Source organism: Neolamprologus brichardi, chromosome 22 (genome assembly GCF_056152115.1).
Source record: "Neolamprologus brichardi isolate AB-2024 chromosome 22, ASM5615211v1, whole genome shotgun sequence".
In the NCBI taxonomy this organism is placed as follows: Eukaryota; Metazoa; Chordata; class Actinopteri; order Cichliformes; family Cichlidae; genus Neolamprologus; species Neolamprologus brichardi.
Window position 1 is genome coordinate 16,271,746 of NC_142124.1, and position 23,914 is coordinate 16,295,659.

The 23,914-nt window shown below is 40.5% G+C and overlaps 1 protein-coding gene across 1 annotated transcript; it reads left to right on the forward strand.

The window, feature by feature from the left end:
• The first annotated feature begins 441 nt into the window (after nt 1-441).
• rnf19a (ring finger protein 19A, RBR E3 ubiquitin protein ligase) lies at nt 442-23,645 on the forward strand. Its single transcript, XM_006787888.2, has 10 exons — nt 442-593; nt 13,036-13,912; nt 17,213-17,421; nt 17,578-17,722; nt 17,851-18,013; nt 18,286-18,400; nt 18,581-18,739; nt 19,502-19,721; nt 20,337-20,480; nt 20,605-23,645. The coding sequence occupies exons 2-10, from the start codon at nt 13,305-13,307 to the stop codon at nt 21,389-21,391; spliced, it is 2,550 nt and encodes an 849-aa protein (XP_006787951.2). The 5' UTR covers nt 442-593; nt 13,036-13,304; the 3' UTR covers nt 21,392-23,645.
• The last annotated feature ends 269 nt before the right edge of the window (nt 23,646-23,914 follow it).

The window sequence follows — 23,914 nt, forward strand, 5'->3', positions numbered from 1 at the left end:
TGAATTGCTAAAGATTTGAACGAAGATGTAAGTGTTCTCACTTCCATTTATGTGTGTGAATGAGAGTGAGTGAGACAGTGAAGCTGAGTAGAGGTAGTGAATTATTGAGACAAACAAAACCCCAAAGAAAAGGCTAACGTTTGATCATTCCATGTAGGTTTGATATCTCCTGCTGGTTCACATATAGAGACAGGTGTGGACACTTACGGTAGACTGAGATAGTTTGGACATGTGCAGAGGAGCAGCTGCATGTGTATATATATATATATATATATATATATATATATATATATATATATATATATATATATATATATATATATATATATATATTGCTTTACATCGGTTCTTCCACCGCTTATTAGAAAAGCCTTTATTGTGAAATTATCATATTACATATCGGAAGTTTGAATGTTGTTTTATTTTGGTGTTTAACTTGACCGCGGTAATCAGACTCGGGGAATGTACCTCGGCTGTCCTGCCAGGTTTTTTCTGCTGCTACACATTTTCAGGTACTGTTTCCTGCGAAATGGAGACAACGGTGTACACTTCAGCTGTGAAGTAAAGGAAAATCAGGGGGAGGTTGTATGACGGTAAGTTTTCACCTCGTAGCTCGAACCAGCTGAGCTTTTGTAAGATCAGAACTTCCTTCTCTTCGAGGCTGCTGGGATGCTAGCAATTTTTTTTTTAGCTTTGTTAGCTTGTAAAATTTCCTTGTTAAAGTGTTGGTCGACAGAAACCTTTATCCGACACCAAATAAAGGTTTACGAGCATGAAGGAGTACTTATATAAACCACCCACTTAAGTATTTGTTAGTGAGTGAGCATTTGGCTTCGGCTCAGCTGCTCAGCAACTCTTTGGGCGATTAAAGTTAAGTCACTAGCCACCCGTAGCTAGCAGGCTAACCCTGGTTAGCCAAGTGGAAATTGTAAACAAAATTAGATCGTTTCTGCGCTGAGCTTCACACGACGAGTAAGGTATCTCATGTATGAACGTTTTTACTATTTTTAAAATAAGTTGACAGAGCTGGGTCTTTCCAGCTTTTAGTTTAGGGCTCTAAAAGGCCACAGTTGAACTTTCGGAAAATATGCAACTTTAGCCAAAGTTCTTCTGCATTTGTTTTGTTAGACATTTAGGCTTATATATATATATATATATATATATGTGTGTGTATATGTATGTATATATTAGTATACATGTATGTATGTATGTATGTATATATATATATCTATAAGTGAAGACGGTTTACTTCTCTGTTTTGGGGGGTGTGGGGGAAGGTTAATGACTTTACACTAAGTAACCTGCATGTAAAATCAATTTAAATATTACATTATGATCTCAATACAGATACTTCTGTACATTGTTCACTGCTGTCGCTTTGTATCACTGTTTTAATTAGTAGTAGCATATCAGTTGCTCAGTCCTTCCTCGATGGCGGTGCTGACTTTTAAAGCATGCATGTTAAATAAATTCAGGGCATCTTCACTGGGGCTTTCCGTCAGTGAGTCACGGTGCTTTTGCTTGCTCTTGATCCCCTGTAGCATTTCACTTGAACAGAATTAATTCCAGATTTGGGATTTGTACACAGAACCAAACCATTTGTGCTGTAGCTTTAGGAAAACTTGGTCAGTTCGGTGTTTTAATGTAGAAACTCAAACTTTACTATTCTTTCAGTGGCACAAGTGACTTGGTTAGTCAGCTTTTTTGTTGCTGTAGTACTACTGCCATGTTACACATAATAATAAATATATGTTATTGTTTACATCTCTTGAAACTAGGAATTTGTTTATATAATAATAAATATATGTTATTGTTTACATCTCTTGAAACTAGGAATTTGTTTTAAAATAAATATTACACATATCTTATGCATATCTTATGCACCTGCTATTTTCGGATGAGAAAATCTGTTTTTAAAAAATGTATAAATAAATAAAGAGATGACTAATAGAGGTCAGCCCCTCGTGGAAATTCATCAGAGAGCTTTATTTACTCAAGCATGATTTGCATTTTTCTGTATTACGTTATCAGAACACCTTAGGTTTCTGTCAGGTAAGGTAACGCCGACTCATTGTGTCCTCACCTGCCTTGCCTTTAATAAAAAGTACATTCTTAGCTAGGTAAAATCCTTGACAGGTGTATTGGTGGTTTCTAAAAAAGTAGGTTAAGATGTTCTGCTTGTACTTTTATGATATAATAAATTTTTCTTTTATTTGCAGCTAACCAAGTTTGGGGACAGAAAACAAGAACTGGTTTCAGCTGATGACTAGTCTCAAATTGTCAAATCTGCTGAAATGAAACACCTTCAAAACTTCTTGGTTTTATTTTATTTTATTAGTAACCTGTGGCCGAGCCACAGAAGACCCTTGAGCTGAAGCAACATTTGCTCTATTGCAATACTGCCTCCTATCTTATTAGAATGATACACGTATGTTGACTTTTTCTGTGGCTTGTTGAATGAACTAGCAAATAAGTATGTGCTGGGAACTGACAGAGAATACTTAAACATCTTTTTTTTTTTTTTTTACTGTCAAATTGGGTTAATAGGGTTTTTAGGGTTTTCTGCTTGTGACAAATGATTTAAATGTGAGTCTTTTGTTATGTGGGAACAGTAATAGGTTATATTACAGCTTTATCTTTGTGTTTATGATTATGTAACAGGAATCCAGATAACATAAAATAGACTTCTGAAGAATATCGTAGTAAATGTGCATAAAACTCACGCTGGTCTTAAAGCAGGACATATTTTAATCTTCAGCTTAGCTCTGTTATATCCCTTCTACTGTAGCTTTAGTAGACTTCAGCAGTAGAATTTCAGCCAAATAAATTTAAAGCCTGTCAAATCAGTGTGTCCATGGCTTATATTGCACAGTGAGCCTCATCTCTGCTGGTGAATTGTGAGTCGTTGTTTGTGGGGGTTTCTTTCCTCCTTCATTGTAGAACAGAAATAGCTAGTGCTGTCCCCCACCCCCCATAAATTCACCAATCTGCTTCCTGCTCTCCTGCTGTTTATAGTGCAAAGTCTTTAGCGGACAGTGGAGGGACTGTTATGTTATGTATTGATGATGAGATGCACAATGTGGAGAACTGAAGGAGTGGATTCCCCTAATGTCTCCTGTTCTGCCCTAAAGTAATGAGTGTTGGCCCCCAAAAATATGACTTTCGTTCCTGGGAATCTCTTGACATCATTCATGACATCTGTGTTTGCCCTTTCACTTGCTGTTAGACTTTGGCTTTGTAATGTTTACATCAGGCTGGCATTATGAATTATGTCTTCATCACCAACTTTGCTGTTAACTCAGATGATTTAGAGAGTACATGAGCTTCTGTGGTATTCTTGGAGGAAGAAGAGCAGTACATTTAAGACTGAATGAATAACTGGATTTTAGACAAGTCGTTATTGAACTATAAATTAGTAATTAACAGTGGACCAAAAATTGAAATCCTAAATATCGACCTACGTATGCCAAACACTTTAGGAAAGCATCACTGGTCTAGTGAATTCAGCACAAGGAGGGTTTATTTTTCTTATTTATATAGTTATTATTTTTCCCATGAAAAGTTTCCTTTCTGCTTCCAATCATGGTCACATAGTGGCACAAAACATGTCCTGCCAATGGCTTTATACAAATCCACTGACCCGTAATGATGGTAATGCATCAGCAAAGAAAGGGAAGAACATGAGTGGCATCTAGTAAATATGCTGTATTTCCTAAGAGAGTGTGACTCAACTATAGAAGAACACAGCCATTCATTTGAAGTAGTTTATTTTAAAGTTTGTATTTCTTTTTACTCTCTGGTTGCTAAGTATAATAACAGCTGTTTTCTTGTTAAATATTTGCATAAGTCAAACACCACTGTGTCAGTTTTGAGCACTGTAAAATATTTTAGGTACTTTCTAAAATAAAGACCTGGGTGATATTTAACTGCGGGTTCATATTTGAGAATTAAAGGGGCGGCGACACAGGAAGTGACTAGCAGCAACCAGAAATGACGCGGATAATGATATTCAGCGATTTCAGGTGACAACCAGTGAAATAACAGCTGGCCACATAAAAATGGTGTGTCCCCGTCCAAACTAAGAGACGGTATGGATATAATTGATTGACATGTGAGAGGCTGATAGATTAGAGAGTTACTTCGGCAGTCAGAGCATCAAATGTCCACTAGCCCTCAAACACCAGCTAAGGAGTGAGGTACAAAACACGAATTGCTTTCTTTGTTAACTGGAGACTAAAACTGAATGCAAGTATCACGTTTGTTTACAGTGATCTCTTGAAAAATCTGCTCGCTGAACATTTGGCGTCTGTCGTAGCTCATATGTGTCTGTATCTGTCTGGTAATGTGGTTACTTTGGAGTATATGTCATGTTGGAAACTGTAGTGTGCACAGCATCCAGTGACACAGACGTGCGTTGCCATAGCCAGTCAGTTGTGAAAGAAGTTAACACTTGAATTTTCAGAGCGTCTGGATAGAAATCACCAAGCAACTTGGCATTCGTGATGGCATTTATATCCTTTTGATTGATTGCATTGTTTCTTCTTCTGCCATTTTTCTAATTGACTGGAAGAGAAAGGATCACCTCGAGTAGAGATATCCCACTGCTAACCAGTGTTTTGGCGGCAGTGCGGGCAAACCATGCATAAGTATAAATGCTGACAGTGGCGTTGGCTACATAGCAGGCTCTACATAGGAAAAATACAGAAGTATAATTTCAGTTTTGTTTGTGTGAAATGAAAAGCAGCGGCATAAAGCCAAAGATGGGCATTGTCAATATCCAACTAAAGTAAATGTTGTTAGGTTACAAGATTTACTTGGTTATTTCTTTATTTTATTACTTTTAAAACTTTATTTGGTTCTCTTTGTTCAGGCTTTTAACACAAACCTTTTAACGTCTTTAAAATACATATTTCCCTGATGCTTAATGGAGGACTGGACGAGGGCATGCTTGCTAAGGGTGAAAACCCCTCTCCATAGGCCCTCTGTAGACAAATACCTCCACAAAGAGACACAACTATAGTACCATGAATTAACCATAAGCCTGATCGGAGAGGAGTTTAGGCCTGGAAAGTTCTTCAACAACCCTGTGGTTATGATGGCAGAGTTCACAACCCTGCTGTGCTGCAGAGAGAGCATTTTGCTCTCAGCTCTGTTTGGAAATGCTTAAGATTTCAGTCGGTAGACGGCATTAACTGTGCTGATGCAAAGCTCGATGCACAACAGCTCCGTGGTTGGTTTCATTATTTCCCGTTTATGGTTGGATGCAGCAGAGCTCACTTAGAGTGTCTAATGTTCATTCTTTATAACACAGCCTTATTATTTACTGTGTTTATATTACAATGTGTTGGCATGTAGAGCTTAAAAGAAAGTTTGTTTATAATGTAGCTTTGCAAATAGTTATGTCTTTTGTTTTGTGTCTTGTGAAATTTAAATGGTTCATTTTTCTCGTTTATCTTTGTTTGAAGCTCACAGAGATGAATAGATATCCCTTTGTGAAATAGGAAAATGATATCAGCACTTCCTGTCCTAGGTGGTAGAAAGTCATATTTCCCTGCTGTCTCCATGGTGATACATGAAGATGAATGTCATAATGACATGATAGAGTTTTGCTACGCAATTATTGCACTTCAAAAGAAGCTTTTGTGTCATCACTGTGTAGCAGATACAGTGGAAAAGTACCTCGCCCTGTTGCCTGTGACTCTGTTTAGTAAATAGTGCAGCATCAGAGGCATTCGCTCATGTACAGCCTGTCCCCACTCTCTGTTTAATGTCAGACATTATTATTATATTTGTCTGGCAAATAATGGGCTCAATAGAGTCATTACCCTTCAGGTTTATTTCGATGTCGAGCTGAGAGAAAGTTGGCCTACACCTTATGAGTGCGGGGAAATTGAACAATAACCTTTCTCCAGTTTGAATTTGCTTCCATGCGTCTGATCCTGTGGATAAAAGCAGTGACAGCTGTACAAAAGTTAAATTATTTCTTCTTGGTGTGATATGTAAACACAGCTATGTTAAAAAAAAAAAAAAAGATTTTCTATAGCGTTTGTCATCTAGTCTCTGGGCTGTCCCCTGGCCCCATGCCATGAACTTTGAATGCATTGTCATGATCAGGAAATCTGTCCTCAAGCTGGAATGTAACCAGAAGTTGGTGTACGTGATGAACACTTTTCTGAGGAACATTCAGAGCCACTTATTTCCAGTCTGGGATGGTAAAAGTATTTTTATCAATATCCCAGGGAGCTTGCATCATCTTTACCTAAATATAGACTCACCAAACTCACCACCAAAGATTTTCCTCATAATGCTATCACACTACCGAAAAAGCACCCATAGTCAAGTGCAAACTATCTTAAATCAACTTGAGACGTGCGTCAGATGATGAGATCCGAAATGTGACGGACTGGGTTCGGTTCAAAAATAGAAAAAGTAGATTATAAAAACAAAAACTGGCCAATTCATGATACAGGAAATGCCACATCTGGGTTGACAGCTTAGCCGTTTAAAGTACAGGACTGTAATTATGTTAGCCTAGATTCCCAAGGCACAAAACAAATGTTTTCTGGTTCATTATGAAGGGTGTGTGACTCTGGGTTGGGAGGTGAGAGAATTCAGCTAGGCACTCAGTGAAACATATATAAATGTCAGTTTAATCAACACAGTATTTCTATTATAGTGTCTAGTGTGCTGTCCATCAGCAAACATTACAGATTTATGTGCCCCAAATATTAGCTAAATTGGTATTTATTAGTAAAATAAGTGACAAAATTCCTCTCTGAGTCTGAGTGCACCTCCTTTGGGGTAATTATGGTTCAACGATGGCAGTAAGCAGGCAGTTTGTGGGCAGCTTTGAACTGCCCATCCACCTGCAGTGTGTCAAAACTATGTGGTACAACCGGTCTGTGAACCGGTCTGTCGCTTGTCCTGTTGTTGGTCCATCAGCATTGTCCACTGTCTGCGCTTTTCATGCTGTATTTATTTATTTTTAAATCTTTGAGGTGGGGACTGTTACTCAGGTGGTAGAGCGCGTCCTCTACCAATTGGAAGATTGGTGCATCGATCCCTGGCACATCCTGCCCATGTGTACCCTTGAGAAAAATGTTGGTGTGTGAGTGTATCCGAATGTTGGGTATAAGTGCTTAGATACAGTAGAGTATAGTGTAGTATAGTATGAATGTGTGTGAGATTTGGTGAATGAGGCTTGTAGTAGAAAGCTCTTTGAGTGCCCAAATTGAGTAGAACCGTGCTATATATGTACCAGTCCACATCTCATGGGTTTTTTTCCCTTTTCTTTTGTTATCTACACAAACAGAAACAATCATGGCATCATAAATAAAGCATTATGGCTCTTCTTGTATGCAGTATACAGCTTGTTGACCAAGTGGAATAATAAATAAATCAAGTTGACAGCAATAAGTTATGTTACTGTAAGTGCAGTAAAAACTTCTGAGCAAGGCTTATACTGAAATGCAGAGAAAATGTCATACTAACTACCTAGAAAGGGTTGTCCTGTGAATTGTTTCATTGTCACTGATATCTGATCTAGTTTCGTGAGTCTGATATTGGATTCAAATATTGAATCAGTGCAGTCCAAGTCTGTATAAGCAGCTTATGACCCAAAATCTATAAGTCAAGTGTGTCACATTCAAAATCCCTGCAGTACTACAGTAGTCCACACTGTAATACAAACATTTCGGTTTGTCAGGCGCAGGCAATGCTTATGACTGTTATTAGTGAAGCCGTTTGTCATTCTGTCTTTTTCACAAAGCAATATTACAGCAATAAGAGCTACTGAAGAAAGAGACACAAGAGATGCTGGACTTTCTTATTACATAAAACAGATAATGACAAACTTTAACTCCAGGGACATAAATTGAAGTTGATAAAAGGCGATAACTTGCAATACATGAAAATATTATTCCAATACTAATATCAAAATTCAGTCTAAAATGCATATTCTGCTGTGTGTTAAATGTGATAATATTGTATCATTGGGTCTCTGGTGAGGTTGATATGTGTCCTGTTGTTTTTACTTTATCTGAGTTTAAGAGCTACTTTTGGAATAAAAATATTATATGGAAAACATTTAATATCAGTTAATATGTACATTAGATTAGAGCTTGTCCACATGTCTGTAAAACCAGTGGTGACATTTTGATTGGATTCGAGGGGATGAAGCATTCCACTGGTGTGTCCTGATACCTTACCGCTGAATAGATCAGGGTGATTTTTCGGGTCAGCACATGGTATTAAATGAATGGAATCATCATCAGCGACACGTTGACTGTTAGATGCTTTTATTTAAGCTGATGCACTTGTGTTTACCTTTGGAAGTGGAAGAAACACTTTGTAATAATGGTACTGGAAATGGTTGGAAAAGGATGTTTGTTTGGGTCAGGGCCAGGGGTTCTGTTTATAACTTATTAATAGTTCAAAAATGACCAAAAGTATTTATGAAATTGAGGCTTGATGTGCCAGCATGCACTCACAGGGCAACAGCGTAAAATGTTCCATTGCAGTTTGGCTGTGCACCTAATTGTCTCTTTGCAAAATTACAGACAAGAGAAACCTGGATTTATTTCCTTTATTGCAGCTCAGCAGCCAACATGTTATTGCTCTGGTCTCAAGAGCTTTATGTGTTAAAACCATTACCGCGGTAAGTGACACTTTGTACTGCTTTTACTGCCCCTTCTTCATTTTGACACACAAATTATAGTGTGGCTCCAAATGAAAGGCAACTCTGTGGCCTTACACTGACCTGCATCTTCATTTAAAAACATGGGATTAAATCATCTCACGATGGTGGTCATAATACTGCATGAGCTGATGCGAACTTGGCGATTTCCTTTAAGAGTTGACTGAAGACTGAAAGCATTTATTCTGTCTCAGTAGGATTTTTACCCTGAGGTTGTCTCAAGAAGTGGGACACCATCCCAGTGTGTAAGCCTCGCTTGCATGTGATTGCCCCTGAGCCACAAAACCTGAATACATGCATGTGCGTGTGCTCGCACAATCGCCCATACTGACCTAAGTCACATGGAAAGTCCCACTCAGGCTTGGCACGTAGAAGAGGAAGGATTTTCCAGTTTAATTATGCCTGAGGGTGTAATTTCACATTGACTTGTGGTTTGCTTGAAATTGCTCTTCTGTCTTGGTAAAAATTTCCCCTTGCTCCATGTCTTGGTTACTTCGCCTGGTGTGTCATTACATTGTGTTATAATGTAGGACTGCAGGATTCAGGCATCACCTACACTTGTGCTTCCCATGTTGCGGTCGCCTGCTGTATGATAACTTGCCTTCAGGGTCCCTAGTCTAATATATGGAAGATTTCCTGCTTTTGTTAGTCAGTGACACACTGTGCATGTGTCACCTTGCACAAAGCAGCTTTTCATAGTTTAAATTTCTCTTATTTAAAGAAAGTAAAAAAAAAAGTAAAAAAAATGGAGTCACCAGTTAAGGTGTATTCTTCTTTACAACTTTCTTTCTTTGGCTGCAATGCTACAGCCTAATGAGATGCAATTATGGTTGACACACTTTTCCTCCTTTATCTTTATGTGACAGTTAAATGCACATCTTAACCTAACATTAAAAATACTTATGAGGTAAAGTCAAGAAAAAATGTCTGCTGGAAATGTCTAGTCTTCTGCACACTGTCTGTTTGTTGTAATTTCTTCCTAGCAACCTGAAGTGCTGTACTTAAGAAATATAAAGTTTAATTATTGACCTCAACCAAGTGGTTAAAACAGAAAGAAATACTTGTATATTTTGTGTCATATGATGACAACAGTTGTTAACATTTAAGGCTGGACCAATTCAACATTTCTATTTCTAAAGGCTCCAGTGATTAATTTGTTGAGACCAGTTATTTTATACCAAATCTTGATGATTCCACACGGATTTCAGTGAAAAGATAAGATTGGAGCCCACCATTACACAAATATTGTTGTGTGGATTTTAGTGCTGAGAAAACTATCGTTTGTGGGGGATTTCACACATCAGTACAGCATCTGATGTGCACGTAAACTGAAGGCTCCACAGGTCTAGAGACCAGTTGGCAACCACCAGTCATGAGTCAAAAGTTAGTATTAGTAAATTATTAGTAAGTAAATACTAAGTTAGTAAAGCCCCATTTATGTAGGCCTGGAGAGCAGTCTCAGCTGGGAAATATTCACCAAGCAATAGTGAAACTTTGAAGAGTGCATTGCAAACCAGTAAAGGCTACCGTTAAACTTTAAAGTAAAAGTTGCACTGTTTTTGATACATGTTGTTTTCAGTGGGAAGGCACAACTTTTACTTTGAAAGTAAACGTTTTGTCTCACTACCACACCTTGTTTAGCTTGTGGGTGTCTGCAGATAAGTTGACATCTTTCACGCAAACTGCAGGTGACCACAGCAATGTGCGAGCAACCAAAGCAATAACCAGAGGCAGCACCCTCTTTGCAGCAAATTTCACCCAGCAAGCTCCAGGAACCACTACACATTTTTCCCTAATGACCGGAGGTTGCCAAAGGGTTGCCAGCCAGTCTCTTGATTGGTGTAATAAACTTGTACATCAGATAAACATATATAATTCTACTTATTAAACTAACAAATGGCAACAGACTTCAGATAAAAACAATGAAAAGTTAAATATTTATTGGTGTTTATCTGTTATACTGCTGTCATTTACGGTCAAAGTTTCTCCTCTTCAACACACACGCATGCACACACGCACACACGTATGTAGAGCTGCCAAGAGATAAGTGAAATAAAGTACTATTCATTGAGTTGATGGCAACACTTTATATTACAGTAATGCAGTATAAGCTTCCCAACAACGGAAACATCAAAGTAACTTCCCCCTTGCTGTGTGTGTCAGAAGGAGCAGCTTATCATTAATATATATGAACGTTTATGCAGTAAGGGTTATCCTTATTTACATTACTCTTTATGTTAATGACACAACTGGGAATGTGCAAGGAGCATCTAACTGCAGGTGAAGGGCTGTGTAAATAAAACTGGCAGCTATTAACCATAATTAAAGTCTTTTATATTATAATAACATTTGCATTGTAGCCATTAGGTATGAGGGCATATGCTAATGGTAGGTACTTATCAGTTTTGTCCCAACAGTAATACAGATGCAGTCCTGCATCTGATTTAATACATTATGTGTTGTCAAATGTGCGTTTGCCAGTGTATCACATACATCTGTCATGTTCATACGTGCGTTTCAGGATATCTGTCTCTGAAGAGATGGGACTCTTATGCCGTGACACTGTCTGCAGACTACTGGCTGTATTTAGAGCTTGTAGATGTGCAAAAAGTCAGCCGAATTTAGTTTCAGTCAGCATCAAAAGGCTACTGGGATGCATTTGAGTTTTTTTTTTCTTTTTGAACCTGCCTGCTGCTAAACTGGGAGATAAAAATGGCAGTTTGGGATTAAGAGTCATTTGATCCAAGCAACTTTTTTTTGGATGTTTGCAGATTTTATTGGGTGTTGTCAGTCAGAGCTCAGTGTGAGCACCTGAAAGACCGCATTTCTGAATCTTATTGCATTTATAATCTTTTAATGGCCCTTTTAAAAGGCTTCAAGCTCGTGCCCAAACCACTAACCAGATTCACTGAAAGTGTTAAAATGTTACATTAATTTAGTTGAGTGTATGTTATTATTAGGTGCCGAATTGAATCTGGTTTCAGGCTCTGCAACTAAAGACCTTTTTCTTTTTAGCCTTCCCCAACATTAAAGTAGTTGACGCTGACTTCGGCCTGCATGCCGTGGTACTTAAAGGTGGAAAAACAGCAGCCAGTCAGACTGAGGTTTGTAGGTTACGAGAGTGCATATGGTTGCTTTGTCCCAGTTTAGATTTGCAACAGGCTTGTTAATTAGTCACCTTTTGGCTCCCGCTGGAATTTTCCTGAAATTAGTCCCTAATGGCAAACACAAGTTTGCAGCCTGCAGCAACTGGTAGAAATCCCTTTTGTCCTTTATATTGCTTTAGGGTTTTTAAAATACTTTGCAATTCATGATACAAACATGAGCACAGTTATATAGGACATGTCAAGTGAGGGCAAACTTGGAAAGCGTTGATTTCTGTGATTCTGTTTATTTGTTTATTTATTTATTTATTTATTTATTTATGTATTTTTTTTAAATACTGCGAGAAGATAAAGGTGTGGAAACAAAATTGTTTTTAGAAGAGCGTGCACATTTTGCTGAAAGCAAAACAATCATGGTAGATTTTGTGTTAGGTCAAAATGTTGTGTACTCCAGGGGAAACTGACAAATGCAAGAACAGATAAAATGTACCGTTTCTCTATTAAAGAAGGACACGCAACACATCATTCATAGTCAACAACATTTAAAATGATAATGTGTGTTTCGGATGGATTGGAAAAAATAGGCCAGGTCAGGTGGAAGGTGGAACTTCATGAAGCATTTTTGAACTCATTTGCTAGATTGGATTAGTCAATGAAATTTAAGACTCGCCTCTGTTATGCCTGTTATTTTGACCCTTAAACCTGTCTCCTTCACATCCACCACAAGTGTGTTTTCACGCTACTTTTACAGGTGAAGAGCTATGCTTAAGTTGTGCAAACAAGCAGTGAAAGTACTTAAGGCAAGGTGAGGCTGCAGAGAACTACAGGCACAGCTGTGGCTGCTTTTGAGATCTATGGTGGAAACACAGGATTTGTCTTGTTTTGCCTACACTTGACTAATACACACTCGAGGGAAAGCATGCAGCTATGTGAGAATAATAACATGCACACACTCAGAGGCACAGAAGACACGCCTGAGAAAATGCCTGCAGTCTGCCAGAAAACTCTTAAACGTGAAAGAAGTGGTCACGCTTTAACACAGAGGCCAGTGAACAGCCTCACGGATGGCTGTCTTGCTTTTAAGATTCTCTTTAGTTGGTTGGTTGTTTTGCATCTTGAAATAGTGTTGCCTCGTTTTGCAGCCAAGTGGTTCTGTTTTTGCAGCAGATAATTAAAAATTAATGCATTTGACTTCAGCACAGCACCTGATATTTTCCTCTCTGTTTTTTTCCTCAGGTTTGTGGCCTACATCTGAACTTGTTCATCTTAGCCATAAAGGAACCCCTTAAACTGGTGTGACTTAAAACAAGGGCAGATCATCTCACACACCTGCACACCTCCTAAACCAGGTTCCTGCCACCATGTCCTAGATAGCAGTCTATTTCCTGAGCATCTTCCTTAAACCCTAGTCCCTCTTTCCGTCTTCCTTCTCCGTACCATCTCTAATCCCCGATCCCAATGTGGTAATTGCTGGTCACAGCACCAGTGGCGCCCAGTTTGGCGTGATGAGCAGCCTGCACCAGCAGCATCATGGCAGCACAGGCTCAGAGCGAGATCTTCACTCTGCTGGCTCCTCTGTTAGCCTTCCCACAGTTAGAAAGACTCCCAAGAAGCGCCGTCTTTCTCTCCATGCAATCTTTGGGCGCCGACGCCGGCCCGAGCGTGACCCCAAGCGCAAGTCGAGGGCTCTGCAGGCTGAAGTTGGGGTGGATGGTGTCGTCAGCCTCGAAACTGCACAGGCAGAGACTTTGCAGGATAAAACTGCAACCAACTCTCCATTAGATGTAGCATCAACTTCTTCAGTGCCAGGGTCTTCGTCAGAGCTGCTGGAGTGCCCTTTGTGCCTACTGCGCCACGCACGCGATCACTTCCCAGACATCATGACCTGCCACCACCGCTCCTGCGCAGACTGCTTGCGACAGTATCTGCGCATTGAGATCTCAGAGTCACGAGTCAACATCAGCTGCCCCGAGTGCGCTGAGCGCTTCAACCCCCATGACATCAGGATGATCCTGGGAGACCGAGCCCTCATGGACAAGTACGAGGAGTTCATGCTGAGGAGGTGGCTGGTGGCTGAACCTGACTGCCGCTGGTGCCCAGCCCCTGACTGCGGGTAAGAACCACAGCTGAGGGATTAGATGGCCCCCTGAGTGAATAACACACAGGACTAGTTGGTGTAGTTCAAACATGATACACAAGGCAAAAACTTTGGAAATGAAGGCTTTCAGATTTACATTCAAATGTAACTGAAGAGTAGGAAGGAAAGTTGAGATTTGCAGCACCAATTACAACAAAGCACGTGTAAATTTCAGACAGCTTCCAAAATTTTAAGCCTGTGATATTATCCTAAAAAAACCTGCAAATTTATATGGGCCAAAATCTTAGTTTTAATCACCTGAGATGTGCCTGATCTTCTGTAACTTTGATTAAACCAGTGCTCAACTCCTAAAATAACACACTAAGGCAGAAGATCAAGGAAATTTCAAGACTGTAATCTGACCCTGTGAAGTTTACTCCAGCTTCTGCATTGATGTCTCGGCTAAAAATAACTCGTAGCAATAATAGCCGCATTTATTCTGTCAGTCAAAAGCAGCGAGCAGTCAGTTTATGATGATGCCCGCTGTGTTCAGACTGCAAATAGGTTGTAAATGAGCAAATATTCTGTATATAACCAGAAATGAAGGAGCATGTATAACAGTCTGAACAACACATGAACTAATTTATGGTTGTATTTTACTTGTTCTTCACTGGCCTGTGCACTGTATGTCCTCTACTGGCCAATAACATGCCGTTTTAGCTTCTGTACAATTAAGTCCTTCTTTCTCTTGATTGGCTGTACTTGGCTAGCTTGTAACCTTGTGCTTCTAAGCCCCGCCTCCCATCAGTGTAGCTGTGCCTTAAATTACCATATAAGGAAATTCATGATCAGCTGACATCAGACTAGAAGACCCACCACACAGCAAGCATTTTGAGTAGTATAAAGGTTTTTATATACACGGACCAGATTATCTGAAATTATGGCAGTGTTTTAGTATAAACATTCAGCATCATGTGACAGAAAATAAAGGAAAGCATAACACACCCTTCAGTGATAATAATCTTAAAATAAGGCGAAAAGTTATTTAACCTAAAATAACAAGTTATAAGCTGAATGAAAAAAGACAAAACAAAAACCCTATTTCAATTATTAAAGTTGGAAAAAATTTGCAAGTATTGCAAGTTTCTGGTTTGGGGTAAAAACGAGCTCTGCAAACCTCCTAAAAATGTTAATAAACTGCTGTTTCTTGCAGTTGGAAATCTTTCTTTTTCTCTCTCTCATATGTCAGAGGCAGTACTGGGTTAAGGTCAGTTCAGGGTCTTGTATGTTTAGAGCCGGGAGGGACTCAATAGTTTGCTCACAGGGTCCTGAACTGACCTCCATATGTCTCTTGCTTCTCATTGCACCATTAGGCCGTGACTGCCTTCATGCACACAGCATACGTGTACTGCTAATGTACCCTTACAGTGTGTATTTGGTTTTGCTCCAGGTGCTGGCTGCACTGTTTTGTCGTTTTTTGTTTTGTTTTTTTATGTTTTCGCTCCAGTCAGCCATGATCAGTTCAGCTCTGTTGTTCTTGTCTGCTTCAGAAATGGTTTCACCCTTCACTCACTCTCATGACCGTCTTGCATCAACAGTGCTGACCCTTGTCTGCTGGAATAATGGCTCTTTCATGAGTTTGTTGCAACTCGGCTACAAACAGCTCGACTCTGGCTTGCTGCCACACTCCTTGCTGGTTAATGCTCTCAGTCTTTATTGTTGTATAATTGTGCAAATTACTGGGCTCTGTTGGTCAGCTCAACTGTGAAGTTTGTCAAATTTGAGTCCTCATTATTCCTTAAATAAACAAATGAATCATCTTTATGCAGTGAACAGTTTTGCTCAGTTTCGGATGGTGTCCTATTTAGTTACATGCAAGCATAACCAAAACAGTTTTTCTATTTTGGGCAAACTTGGGGTTTCTTTTAAAAGTAGAGCCAAGTATATCACTGTAGGTGTTACACTACCAGTTAAAACTGGTTGAATTATGGTCTGACAGTAAAATGTATGTGAGGAAAACAAGATGGGGATAATACCAAAAGGCCATTTGGCAATATTTTACCACTTTTTACAACGTGCCATCAGTTCACCTCACCGAGGTGTTAGTGGAGACTGTCTGGAAGCTGTGCAGACTGGCTGTTTTGTTTAAGTACATGTTCACATTCAGCCTCTACTGCTGCTTGTCAAATGTGTCAATAAGAGGATAACAGAGTTTATCTGTTAATGCTTACATTCATTTTCATTTCTTTCATCAGAAACTTGGCATGTGATGAATAGTTTTATGTATTTACTCTATTGCTTCTATTTTTTTGTATTTCTTTTTTAACTTCCTCCTTCCTCCACTGACCTTGAAGAAATGTTAGATGTAATTATATAACTTTGCATTTAAGATAACTCTAATCTACCTTTTGTAAGGTTAGCCTTAAGGTTTAGTATGACTAACTTGTCTTCCAAACTTATCATTTTGCTTTGTTCGCTAACTTATAAATCCCATCGGTTCCCACCAAATAGCGTGCCTCTTTAAGTGTACTGACACATCACTGCTGACTTAAATTTCCACTTTGTTTTCAGCTGCAGTTGCTGTTGCTTCCTTGCTGTCAGCTGATGTTAACGGCTATATTAGATTAAATGCTTATCTCATTTTAACAAAGATCTTGACTCACAGCTGTGTACGTCAGGCGGTGCTGCAGCGTCTGTTTACTTAGATTGAGTTTTTTATTTTTTTTCCTGGGAATTCATCCTGAACTGAGTAAGAGGCTCGTCCTCCATGTTCTCCTCACACAATCACATTTAGAAATGTGGAAGATGATCAGGGTTTGAGTGGAGCAACTAAGATTTCCTTACAAGCTACTTGGTGTCACACTGTTTTTGCTTTTCCTCACGTCCCCGTGATAACCATCATGCAGGATCCTGAATGCCTCTGAGTTTAAATGAAGCTGTCATATCTGCTGCGGTATCTAACACAGAAACCATCCCCCATGTCTCACCCCTGGAGGGACACGAGGGGGGCTTTGAGTCAGCAAGCTTGGGGGAAACAGTCACTACCATTCATAATATTCTTGTCACTGAGATAAAAGCAGGTTATTTAAAGCAGCGGTTGTGATGGGATATAAATGACTGCTGCAGCAACGGGCTTTTATGGTGTCACTTTGTCAAGTTTTATGTGCTCATTTATAAAAAGAAACATTCCTGCCACAAAAAAGCCCTCTAATAAGCCACTGTGGTGACTGATGTAGGTTGCTATGGTGATATGCCGTCCTCCAGATTTGATTATACCTGTAGCGGCAAGTCCATTCTGTCTCACCAAATTTTATTTACCATAGTTTCTCTTTTTAGTTATGCAGTCATTGCATTTGGATGTGCCAGCTGCCCAAAGATCACCTGCGGGCGTGAGGGCTGCGGGACAGAGTTCTGCTACCACTGCAAACAGCTGTGGCATCCCAACCAGACGTGCGACACCGCACGGCAGCAAAGGGCCCAACACTTCCGGCTGAGGAGTTTCAGGTCGTCCTCACTCAGCTACAGCCAGGAGAGCGGCGCTGCAGGTAGCCCACAGATAGGTGCTACCATACAAAGCTCCCAGATTAACCTGACCTGTTCTTTGGCATTACACATTAAAGGACACTTGTGATAAATTCACAGTGCACAGAAGCTTTATCATTTTAAGCACAATATTCAGTCTGTGTTTTATTCTGCACCAGGTGATGACATCAAACCATGCCCTCGCTGTGCAGCCTACATCATCAAGATGAACGACGGAAGCTGCAATCACATGACCTGCGCCGTCTGCGGCTGTGAGTTCTGTTGGCTTTGCATGAAAGAGATCTCTGACCTGCACTATTTAAGGTAAGACTTCCACCGCCCTTTGCTTTTCTTATTTTGTAGGTTTCCTTTAATATTTACAGCTTAATATTTACAGCTCTCTTTCTGTCTTAGCCCTGTGAAACTATTTTATCTCTCTCGTCTCCTCCCAGTCCATCGGGCTGCACCTTCTGGGGGAAGAAGCCGTGGAGCAGAAAGAAGAAGATCCTGTGGCAGCTTGGCACATTGGTGGGCGCTCCTGTGGGTATCGCCCTTATTGCTGGCATCGCCATCCCTGCAATGATCATTGGCATTCCTGTCTATGTGGGTAGAAAGGTGAGAGCTCCCAGCAGGCAACAAGGGTACAAAATGTGTTTATTCAGAGAAGTGAGAAGTGGTGAAGATCTTGCAGATTAGTACAGAGAGGTTGCGTTATGTCTGGGGTTTTTTTGTACCAGTTTTGTGTTCCTAGTACAGTATCTTGCATGTAACAAGTTTGTCAAATGTCAGCCTTGAGATGTGGGGACAAAAGGAGGTGTGTGTTTATCATTTGTGGCTTTACTGCAAAGCGTGTGAAGTTAATCCTACTGAACAATTATTCCCATCAGATTCATACTCGCTATGAAGGCAAAGACATCTCCAAACACAAGAGGAACCTGGTGATAGCTGGCGGCGTGACGTTGTCTGTGATCGTGTCTCCTGTGGTTGCTGCGGTCACTGTTGGTGAGGAAAAATGTCTTTCTTGTTTTGTTTTGTTTCACCATCTGTGCCTTGATATTGTGCCTTGCTTGTACCAACACACTGAGTTTAAACATGTTTCGCCCACCAGTATTTTCTTAGTTAATCTGCTTACCTTACCTAAGTGTCAGTCATAATAATTTTTGTTCATGTTGTGTTATTTAGGAATTGGCGTTCCCATCATGCTTGCGTACGTCTACGGTGTTGTCCCGATCTCCCTGTGCCGGAGTGGAGGTTGTGGAGTCTCTGCCGGCAATGGGAAAGGAGTGCGAATTGAGTTTGACGATGAAAATGACAACATAGGCAACGGTGCTGCAGCCACAGGTGAGGGTCTTATACTGTACACAGGCTATGGGAAGAACTTAAAGTCACAGTTCAGACAATAATGATCCGTTAATGAATAATTAAAAATGTTGTTTTAAGCACCATGGTGCTCTGCATTTAGCTTTGGTCAATTTTCAGGTTGAATATTTAGCAGGGTTGATAGAAAAGATTACTGTATGAGTTTGTTCTCACGGTTAGGAATGCATACCAGTCATTACTCTTACATCTGGCCATGCCTTTGTTTTTATGTGCATGCCATTCATTCCTCAAAGGGCTGTTGATGGAAGATGCAGAAAAGTATTCAGGGCGTGTGACTGTGTGAAATGACTGGCACAATATCAGCAATTGTGATGAACTAGGGACTCTGCGTGACGGCGAGACGTGTTGTTTCTCGCAGCTTCTGTCATCAATAAAAGTCAGAATTATTAGTACAGACGACAGCAAAGACTTTGACCTTTTCAGAAACATAAGGTGTGAGACGTGATGATGTCCTTTTGATTTCAATGAGAATTTAATGATGTGTTGTTCCAGGATGCATGGTAAAGTCATACCAAGTTCACTCCTGAGTTTATTACTTATGTGTGTCCACTTTGACGTTACTGACCATGCTCCATTTGTATTAGTTTCACTTCTTTGGGCATTTATAGTCACAGGATACAGTAATACTATATCAGAAAGCCACATTGTTGCGTTAGTTTTGTCCATCAAACTATTCTGTAGCCTAATAAAAGCTCACACTGTGTCCCCCTTTTCTCCAATCAGACACAACCTCAGTGGCGGAGACTCGCCTCAACAACGCCAGCCTTGGCGATGGTGCGAGTGTTGGTGGTCTGACGGGCCTGAGCCTCAGTGTGAGCGGAAGCAACATAGAGCGCTGCGGCGTAAGTTCCACCCAGCGGGATAACATGAGCGACAATGCCAGCACCACAGCCCTCGCTGGGACCAGCATCACCGGAAGCCTCTCGGGCAGCTGCTACAACCGGTAAATGGACTGGACTGGACTGATTGTGTAATACGCACGCCTAGATGAGCCCAAACAGAACACTGTCTGAGGGAAAATCCATTAGCTATTCTAAATTGGTCGTACTTATGAATGGGTGTCTGTTGGCCCTGTTGACCCTGTTAATGGACTCCACTTCTCACTGACAGCTGATGAAAGCTGTGACAGGGTTCAGCTCCCCTTCTCGTGACCCTAAATTGAATATAAGGGGTTAAGAAAACAGACAGATGAAATAAAATTAACCCTTAACTGCCTAAATTTCTTTAACTCCTTTCTTTAACTCAGCAGTGCACTCAAAATAAAAGCTATGAGATGTCATTCTTTACTTTCATTGCTTAAAAGAAAAAAGCATGTTAGTCTCTTTTTTTTTCTTTTTTTTTGTATTATTTTCTCTTCATCGTAGAAATTTTGCACTATGTGAGTGGCAAACGGTGCAGTCGCACAATGTTATCAGTGTCTGTGTAGCTTAGAGCTTTCCAAGCTCCTTAGACCATTTTATCAGTGTTAAATGTTTTATGACTGAAACTACATCGATGGGCTTGTTGTTCACCTGTCAACTGGACTTTCTAGTTGTTTTGACTGTTTTTACTTTTCCAGGATGGAAGTCCAGGCCGACGTCCAGAAGGAACGCTGTAGCCTTAGTGGGGAGTCTGCCACAGTCAGTCTGGGGACGATGAGCGACAACGCAAGCACAAAAGCCATGGCGGGGTCCATCCTCAACGCCTACATGTCTCTGGAAAGGTCAGCACTCAGATTATACACATCCCCCTTGTTCCAGTAGGAATTTGGCGACCTAGATTTGTTAGACTTGTAGGCAGCTGCCATATGATCCAATAAGTTAAATGTAGGTGATTTGATTTTGCAGAGACAACAGTCTGGAGGTGCAGGCAGACGTGGAGTCTAAGCAGGAGAAGGTGAGACACGGAAGCGCCAGCAGCAGCCTGGATGAAGCCAGCTGTAGTAGCAGCTCTGCCGGCCTGAAAGGAGCTACGTGCTCGTGTCCCTCCACCTGTCGCTGTGCTCAGCAAGCCAACCACTCCTGCCCCTGCCCGCCGTGGTCAAAGGACGCCTCCACCTCTGGGGTCAAAACGAGCAAGGGCAAGCGTTGGAAAAAAGCCAGCAGCATCAGCAAAGGAGAGGCAAAAGTTAACGAGATGCAAGCGGACATGGACACTCAGCTTCTGGAGCAGCGCAGCACTAATTCTTCAGAGTTCGATTCTCCGTCCCTGAGCGGCAGCCTTCCCTCTGTGGCCGAGTCGCACTGTAGCCACTTCTCATCTGAGCTCAGCTGCTCAGACCCCGAGACCTCGAGACCGGCTCCTGCACCCTGCTCTCCCCCAGTGGACGCCCACCCTCATAATCCCATCACCGCCTTCAGTGACGTCACCATCACGCCCATGCCAGAAGTGGAACACGACCGCCTGGAGCACTTCCCGCCTCAGATAAGCCACTCAGCCTTCACCTGCCGCCTGCTGTCTTCATCTCCACCTGCTTCGCCAAAAGAGGGAAGTAGCGGAACGTTTCTGTACATCAGCGAGGAGAGTGTTGGTGACACAGAGCCAGAGAAGGATGAGAGCTTGAAGGAGACCATTTGCAGCGCTGTGCAGCCTGTAAACCAAACAAGAAAACGCTGTATACAAACGGACATCTAAAGGAGCTCTTCAGGCATAATACTGCACAAACACAGCAAGCTCAGTTAGCCTTATCACCCAGTGCCACTTTTAAACGCAGGCACCGTCCCTACCCTCCATGCATCTTGGGAATCGTGATCAAGATTAAGGCTATAAATGAATTATATATATATTTTTTTAGAAATATCTGAATGTCAGGGTTGAGGTTTAAGTCAGAGAGGGAGAGAGAGGGAGAGATTTCAGGAGCAACAAGAACATGACCAGATGTGTGACATCTAAGCGAGATGTTAAAGCACCCAGCGGTGCTTCAAGGCCTATAGTAAGTAGAGTTGCATGTACAGGGAGAGGTGTGTAAAGCAAGTTACATCAGGTGGTGCAGAAGGTCCAGCTTTCATGATGATCTGCAAACTCTTTTCAGTCCTGGTGGGTTTTCCAAATCCCACAAACCAGTTTTGACCCTTTCCCTCCCCAAAAAAGAAAAGAAGCAGAACTGAAAAAGCCGGATAAGAGCAAATAAAATGTCTTGACAAAACTGAGCTGCTATAAAAAAAAAAATCCACACCAACTTCTCCTTGAGCACATTAGCAAAAAAGAAAAGAAAAAAACGAGCAAAAACCAGAGGGATGTGTCCCCGCTGTGGTCCACCACCAGCTCTTTCTGTGAATTCTTTAAATGGCAGCGAGAAACGCCACAGTCGGAGAGGGGCGTGGAGGCGTCTGCCAAGCATTTACACTTTAGAGGGACCAGCTATTCAGCCGCAGATTTTATGGTCTGCAATCATATATAAGAAAAATATTATCTTTGCTTTTTGTTTAAAATGTGATTCCTGTCATGTGTTTGCTTATTTTATTTTCCATTTTGGGAAAGTTGGTTTTAATGTTGAAGCCCTGTGTTGGGTCCAACTGTTTATTATAAGCGGGTGGGAACTGTGATATCAGAAATACTCAAATACTCATCCCTTCATCTCTCCTTTTTTATTTGTTGTTGTTCTGGTTGCACCTGTGCAGATATAAAAACCTTCACTGCAAGCTTTGAATTGAATTGTGCGGTGTATTTAAGAAAAGGGATTTTTAAGCTGTTCCTTGTAAACAAAACAAAGCAGATCCCAACATTTCAACAAGCATTTCAGACTTGTTTTAAAACTAGAACTACTAGAAGTACCCACGCAGTAAGAACAAGCGTGTCAGGCACACCGCAGCAAGTTGCAGTCAGACGTTTATCCAAGCACATAAATCTTAATCAGTATTCAGTAGCAAATGTACAGTAGTAATGTTAAATTGTCTAATTTTTTCCCCCTCGTATAAATCAAAAAGCTATTTTTTATTCAGAGCTTTGTGTGTATTTTAACTACAACATGTTCTTGTGATGTTTCTGAAGACCTTGCAAATGATTAATGCAGATAATTTTATAATTATTGAACCTACAGTGCCTTTCGGGGGAGGGTGAGGGGTTTTATTGTGTTTTGTTCTTGTTCTCTGTGTGTTTCATCAAATGATAAATGTAAAAAAAAAAAGATAGTTATTATATTTGCCACATAAAATGCACCAAAACTTGATAAACACCATTCCCAGAATGCTAATGCAGACTGTCGCAGTAGCTGGTGTTGACTACCAAAGAGCCGCTCTCAGGCCGCTGCAGTGGACACGTCAACAGTGACAGAATCATTTTTTAAAAAAATCTACTTTAGTGCGTAGAAATTGAAAATCAGAGCAATAAAATATTGGATTAAACCCAGTACTCACAACCAAAATGTTTATCTGAATTTAAATCGTTGTTAGGATTTGTTTTTAATATTCCCCTGAAGTAGCCAAAGTTTTTAAAGTTGATGTCATGCACAAGTTGGCAATAAGATCCCTTTAATCCAAAGTAGTCGGCATCATGAGTATCGTGAGCACAGTGACACTACAGGCTACGTCTAGCTTTCAGCAGCTGGAGCACATTTTCAGCCCGACCACAGATTGCTCCTCTGTGACGTCAGGCAGCTCGTGGTGAGCTGGCTATCTGCTAAAAATAAATAAATAAAAAGTTTTGGTAAACCTCACAAGCCTCCAGCTGCAGGTTATTCCCTCCGTTTTGTAACCTACCTGCTGCTGAAAATGATACAACTTCAGAGTCAAATAGATCCTCCGAGGTTTTATTATTTGGAGACGAGTGGCAGGTGTGTTTTCTAATTGGGTCAGATAAGCTTATGATATTTTAAAAAGTATGTATTACCTAATTATTTGCTTTATAATGTGCATGCAAATGCATATCGTTTAATAAACTTCACAATCAAGCTTGCTGTGATCGTTTTGTGTTCATTTATTCGTGTTTCCATTTGAAAAAACACAAAGGCACATTAATGCATTCTTGTAGCAGTTTATTTACATTTGCATTCAGTCTATTTACATACAGTACATGCTTTTACATTCATGAATGAAGCTTTACATCAAGATTTTTTTTTAAGATAAGCCTTTTATTTTTACAACACAAAGGAAAACAAGACTGGAACAAACTAACCTAATATTTTTATACTTGCAAAATAAACTGTGGCACAGTTTGCTA

Coding starts and splice junctions, on each gene's coding strand:
- rnf19a (XM_006787888.2), top strand. CDS start 13,305: ATGAGCAGCCTGCACCAGCAGCATCATGGCAGCACAGGCTCAGAGCGA. Junction 17,723..17,850: donor TCTGACCTGCACTATTTAAG/GTAAGACTTCCA, acceptor GTCTCCTCCCAG/TCCATCGGGCTGCACCTTCT. Junction 18,014..18,285: donor CTGTCTATGTGGGTAGAAAG/GTGAGAGCTCCC, acceptor TATTCCCATCAG/ATTCATACTCGCTATGAAGG.